Source organism: Scyliorhinus torazame, chromosome 8, assembly GCF_047496885.1.
Source record: "Scyliorhinus torazame isolate Kashiwa2021f chromosome 8, sScyTor2.1, whole genome shotgun sequence".
Classification (NCBI taxonomy): Eukaryota; Metazoa; Chordata; class Chondrichthyes; order Carcharhiniformes; family Scyliorhinidae; genus Scyliorhinus; species Scyliorhinus torazame.
In genome coordinates this window covers 273,968,535-273,974,534 of record NC_092714.1, presented here as the reverse complement: position 1 = coordinate 273,974,534, position 6,000 = coordinate 273,968,535, and the positions used below count along the sequence as shown (strand labels likewise).

At 48.9% G+C, this 6,000-nt stretch overlaps 1 protein-coding gene across 7 annotated transcripts in view; it reads left to right on the top strand.

Annotated features, from left to right (window-relative positions):
* LOC140428660 (DENN domain-containing protein 3-like) overlaps positions 1 to 6,000 on the top strand; it is a 294,281-nt gene that overhangs the window by 89,169 nt on the left and 199,112 nt on the right. For all 7 annotated transcript variants that reach the window (XR_011948826.1, XM_072515350.1, XM_072515345.1 and 4 more), the window contains exons 5-6: positions 301 to 443; positions 5,511 to 5,622. Coding sequence is in view for 6 of the 7 variants with exons in the window: in XM_072515350.1 (XP_072371451.1) it covers positions 301 to 443; positions 5,511 to 5,622 (255 nt within the window). In the remaining variant the exon portion in view is untranslated. The remainder of the gene's footprint in view (positions 1 to 300; positions 444 to 5,510; positions 5,623 to 6,000) is intronic.

Here is a 6,000-nt window from a genome sequence, read left to right as displayed (position 1 = left end):
TGTGCCGGTTCGGTGGGGTTATGAGGATAGGGTGGGGGAGTGGGCCTAGGCAGTGTGTTCTTTCAGAAGGTCGGTGCAGGCTCGATGGGCCCAAGAGCCCCCTTCTGCAGGGATTCGATGGAAATCTAATCCTGCAGGAGAATGTTAATGGGGAGGATTGGGGGGGCCGTAGGGGCGGTCGGGAGGGGGGCGGGGGGAGCGCATTGGGGGAGGGGGGCGCATGGGGGAATGTATAAGTTTTTGTGAACTGCAATCATTAAATAGTTGCAAGTGGCTGATGTGACAATTTTGCCTTCACAGGAAAGCGACCTTTATCAGGCTCCTCCAGAGGGCTCAGAGCTAGCTGATACCCTTTCAGAAACTTTCACTGTTCTGGTCCCCTATGGAATCTGTGTCATCACCAAATTTCCATATTACACTGTGCTGAAGGATTGTCTTTCCTGGTAAGAGGCTGACATTAGGCCCTCGTCAACAGGGCCCACAGCAGAGAGAGAAACTGAGTTCATGACCCTTCACCACAACTGGGAAAACTTAGAGGGGGAATAGATTTTCAGTGAGTACAGAGACAGGGAAATGGGGGATCAAAAGAGAAGGTAAAAGGCAGGAGAGATTAAATGACAAAAGAGCTGATTGTGCAAGGCAAAATGAGATGGTTCGTAGGACTTGAAACAAATGTTGGGTTTGTATAAATGACAATAGCAGAAATATTACCAGCACCTGCTATTATCACAAAAGGGGACAGCGGTTATCATCTGAAATTGTTGACTTCAATGTTGAGTCTGGAAGACTGGAAAGTATCCCATTGAAAGATGAGATACTGTTCCTTACGCTTCGCTGTAGCTTCAGGGTACCTGGGACTGGAGGAGGGCAGAGGGAGTAGATAAGAATGTCCTCGCTTTGGGGTAGAATCAAGAAGTGGAATTAATGGTCAGAGCACAGTGTTTGGGACTGAGAGAAATGGCTATGGTAGTCTTCCCAATGTTTAACTGGAGGAATTTGGGACTCATTCAGGATGTGCAGTGGGGCAACACAAAAGCAGTGAATGCTAACGGTATGTGGTAAAATGCACAATTGAAGGGTGTTGTTTAATTAAGTACCTCGAGCACTTATAAAGAGAAGCCGCTGGGGCACTGGGGTAGCAGGTAGGAAGCAGACAAATGTAATGCTGCATCTGTAAATAGACCCAATATCAAGAAAGGTATTGGGAAGTACTTCACTTGGGATCGGGGATCAGGTTAACAGTGGAGGAGGTCAAGAAATATGCCATAGTGGGAGAGCTGCATTTGTCAGTGTGCACACAGAAGCTGGCCTCATGTTTCGGACCAGGTCACCCAAGGGGCTGGTGTAGTGCAGGAGAGGAAGAGGGCTGGGCACAGATTGTTACGGACCACCAGAGAGAGGTGTGGGGGTGGGAAGGGACGGTGTTATAGGTGGTTCTCTAGACAGATAAGATTGAACCAAAGGAGGTCAGTCCCACCCAACTGGACAACAGTGGCGAGGCGTTTGAGGAGGATGGAACGCTCAGCCATGTCGAAGGCCATAGAAGGTTTAACACAGTTGCAGTCCCACAAGACATCATTTGTGTTTGATAAAGGCCATTTCAGTGCTGAGTGTGACACGGATGCAACCCGTTCCGGGGAAAGTTAGACAGGAAGGTGGGAAGCCAGATAAAGGGCTTCGGAAAAGAAGGGGAGGTTGGAGATGAGGCCATCATCTGACGCACACCAGATAAGCAACATAATCAAAGATATTGGTTGCAGGTTGAAAGTGATAATGGAAGGCATGGAATTGGCAATATAAATTACAAAATCACTTTGATATTCAGGGGCTCACAGCACAACCCCCAGAAATCAGGGGAACTTCGAAATTGTCTCTGTATGGATAAGCTTCCTGACTGAATCGTTATCATTTCAGAAAGCCCAATGTTAAACTGAGTTATTTATATGAATGTGTGAAAAACGTTGGAGAGGAAAAGACCAGCTGACTCACCCAGCCTGTCCTGCAGAAATGTGGGGTGGGATTCTCCCATCGGGCGGCCAAGTGTCGACGCCGGAGTACAAACGGGAGTGTTTTACTCCGGCATCGCCGCCCGTTCCAGGACCCCATTCTGCAGCCCACAGTGGGGTAGCACAGCGCTGGAGCGGCATCCAGCCTGAACCCGGCGCTGTGGGGTCCGGGCATGCGCAGTGGCCTTCTTCCCCGCACCGGCCCCGACGCCAAATGGCGCAGGGCTACAGGAGCTGGCGCGGAGGAAACAAGGCTGGGGGCAGAGAGGCCAGCCCGCCGATCGGTGGGCCCCGATCGCGGGCCAAGCCACTACGGAGGACCCCCCCCCCCCGGGTCGGACCCCCCCTCCCCCGCACAGGCCGTCCCCGGCCCCTTCAACGCCGAGTCCCGCCGGCTCAAAGGATGTTAGAACGGCGCCGGCGGGACTCGGAGTTTTGATGACGGCCGCTCGGCCCATCTGGGCTGGAGAATTGGCGCACCGGCTCGTGCCGGCCCGGGGCCGAGAATCGCCACATACCCCGACCGGCGCCGCGCCGACCACGCCATCGGAGCGGCATGGCACGATTTGTGTGGCCCGCCGCCGAATCTCCGACCCGGCGGGGGGTCAGAGAATTCCGCCCTTGATGCCTCACGCAGCAGACTAGTATGGTAAATGAGGGAAGTTCAGATATATTGGCGTGGATTCTCTGCAGCCTGCCACTGGTAGCGGGGTCTCCGATGCGGCGGCGAATCGAAAAATTGGAACCGTGCCCGGCGGCGGGATCCACCAGCCCCTCCCCCACCCCCCGCTCCCCGCTGGCGGCGTGCGCATGCGTGGCCAGGGACCTGGCCATTCTCCGGGCGCTTTCGGCGCGGGAGCCGGGAGTTCCAGCCAGTGCCGCTGCTAGCCCCTCACCGGTCCTGGAATCGGTAAGAGTTCGGCACCGATTTTGACGTCGCAAAACGCCCACAAATTCTTTGTTTCAGCCGGCATGTAACCACTGAATCCAGCCCATGGTCTCCCAAACAGAGAATCTCGTCCACTGTATTGTGTGTATTTGGTGCAGTAAGGGTTAAAAGCCTGGGATAGTGTGTGTGTGACTGCTGCAGCAGTGTTTGTAAAAGTCCTGGTGTGCAGGAAACAGCCAGGCTTTTTTGCAGCCAGAGGTGGGTAATTAAAGCATCATAACATTCCCGTACCAGCCTCCCCGAACAGGCGCTGGAATGTGGCGACTAGGGGCTTTTCACAGTAACTTCATTTGAAGCCTACTTGTGACAATAAGTGATTTTCATTTCATTTCATTTTTCATAAACGTTTGGGCTAGTGGACCTTTATTTATATTAAGAGAATTCTCTTCAGAGTAGTTAATTAAAGATATTGGCCGGAATTCTCCAGGCGTTGGAATTCACATTTCCCGCCGCAACGTAGCCCCATCAGTGATTGTGCGGCGGGATGGGGCGGTTACAATGGGAAATCCTATTGACTATCAGTGGCAACATAGAATCCCGCCATCAGCGTACGGCGCGCGGCCAAGACACCCGTGACTGGAGGGCCGGAGAATCCAGCCCAGTGGTCAGCTGAGTAAGATGATGTGGTTAATGGGAGGAGCCCGGGTTGAAGCAGTCAGGCGTTGAGATTTTCAGAGTTTTCGTTTTTGACTGGGAGCTGAACTGAGAGGGTTTCTGATGATATCCAGCCGGAGATTCTGCATTATTCTGACAGGGGGTCAGGTCTCTTTCTTTAAATGGTCTCAAGAGATCTCTCTTTCTCAAAGTACTCAAGGTATCTCCGTACAGCAAGTATTCCTGAGTTTGCTAACTGTATTGAAAAGTGGATTGGGTTCTGAGATGGTTCTGTTGATTGAATGGAAGTAAAGATAGCAGTTAAGGGTTATTGTGTCACTGTAGTGATTAGCACTGTTTTCGGGGTAATTGTAAGCTATTTTCTTGTGTGATGTTAAATGTATTTTAATACTGTTTCAGTAATAAAGTTTGTTTTAATCTACCCTATCCCTATCTTGCACAATCGCTCCTGGAATGAAGTATCCTTTCCTCACTGTCTTACAAAATTAAAATTAAATATTGGGGTTTCTGCCCAGTGTCTGAGCCACCATTGGGATCTGATCGGGGGCAGTAATACTCGTCACACTCCCCAACCTGCTCAGAAATCTACTGAAAAGATTGAAAAATCAGAAAGGCCTGGACAATAAAGGAGGAAAATCTGCAAACTGAGGCTCCAAATGTGTTTAAATTATTCCATGACAACCTTGATTCAGTTGGGTTTAGAGTCAAGCCAGAGTCAAACAGGAAGTTTCAGATTTCAATACCCTTTGTGGAAAGAAGTGCTTTTTCATTTCTCTCCTGAACATTCCTAACTTTAAGTTTAATCCCCTTGCTCGAGAGTGACCGCACTACATCAACTAGATCTTCCCCAACTACCCACAATCAAACCTGCAATTGTTTGAAGTAGCTTGATAAGATTACCCCCCTGTGTCCAAATATCGAGGGAATGTCTGTAATTCGTGATCTGTGACTTGGGACAGTTCTGCGAAAAAATGGAAGGGAAATATTTCCATGAACCTTTCAGCAACTCAAGACACCCTAAAGCACTTTGCAGTGTTGACAAATGTTGACCAGGATTCCAGGGAGAAGGCCACTGCTCTTCCTCAGAAATTGTCCTCCACTTCCATAAGACACTCCAAGCAAATGTGTTGTGCATTTGTGTTTTTACACAAGTGTGTCTTTGCACGAGTGTGTGTATACGTGTGTGTATGTGTGTGAGAGAGAGAGAATATTCTTAAGGTTAATACATAGCACAATTCACGTGGAATATCGAAACAGGAGTATAACATTGTCTTTTGGGCATGTTCTATCATTCGACACCTCTCTCCTCCTTTAAGACACCCCTACTCCTATCACGTTGACTGAACGTTTGATCACCAGCCCTGTGGTGTTCTTTGTTTTTCTAAATTCAGGATGGTTGGCATAGTGGTCACAAAGACCACAAAATAGCTTCAACTTGAACAAAGCTATAAATTTATTAACACTATTAACACTACTAATTTGGATTCAACACGTACTCCTAAATAATACACAGTTGATAATTAACATATAATCTATACTCACCTACAACTAATCTCTACACTCTAATAAACCATGATCTGCTCTTACTCACACTATCTTTCCTTAAGTCTATGCTCTAGCTACCTCTTTCACTTCTCTCCCCACAAGGCTTAGCATCAATGTCTTATATACTTATAACTCTAGCTCCATCTAGTGGCTGATCTAGACATTTCATTAACCTTTCAGTTCTTACATTTATGATAATACTACAAGCCCTACTGTCTCTGTTGCTCCGTGTGCAATTTTGTCTGCTATCACATCTGCAAAGTGTTGTGGCATATTCCGCTGTGTTAAAAGTGCTGCAGGTTTAATTTGTTCCAGGCCTTCGGCATGACTGGCCCCTCTGCTGTCTCTGCCAGTTCGTGGCTGCCAGTAACACCCGTCCACCTCCTTCTCCTCAGCCTGCTGCTCGACCTGAAGTCCTGCGGAGAGAGGGAGCTTGAGATGAAGGTGAAAGAATTTGCTGCCCAGCTGGCTCTAGTGCCATGTCCACCGCCTGGCTCCCTCCAATTGGTAAGTCAGTTCCAGAAATACAGCATCATCGGGGTTTGTGTGCGTTTGTGTGGAAATGTGAATCTGTGGCGTTCGCTGCCCCAGAGTGGGGTGGATGCTGGGACAGTGAGTACATTTAAGGAGGAGTTAGACAGATTTTAAATTAGTAGCGGGTTGAAGGGTTATGGAGAACGGGCAGGACGGTGGAGTTGAGGCCATGATGAGATCAGCTATGATCATATTGAATGGTGGAGTGGTCTCGAGAGGCTAAATTGTCGACTCCTGCTCCTAGTTCTTATGTTCCTGGAAAGAACTATTCTGTCTAATTCCACCTTCCAGCTATTGGTCTGTAGCCCTGTAGATAACAGCACCCCAGGGACAAATCTGAACCTCAGACAC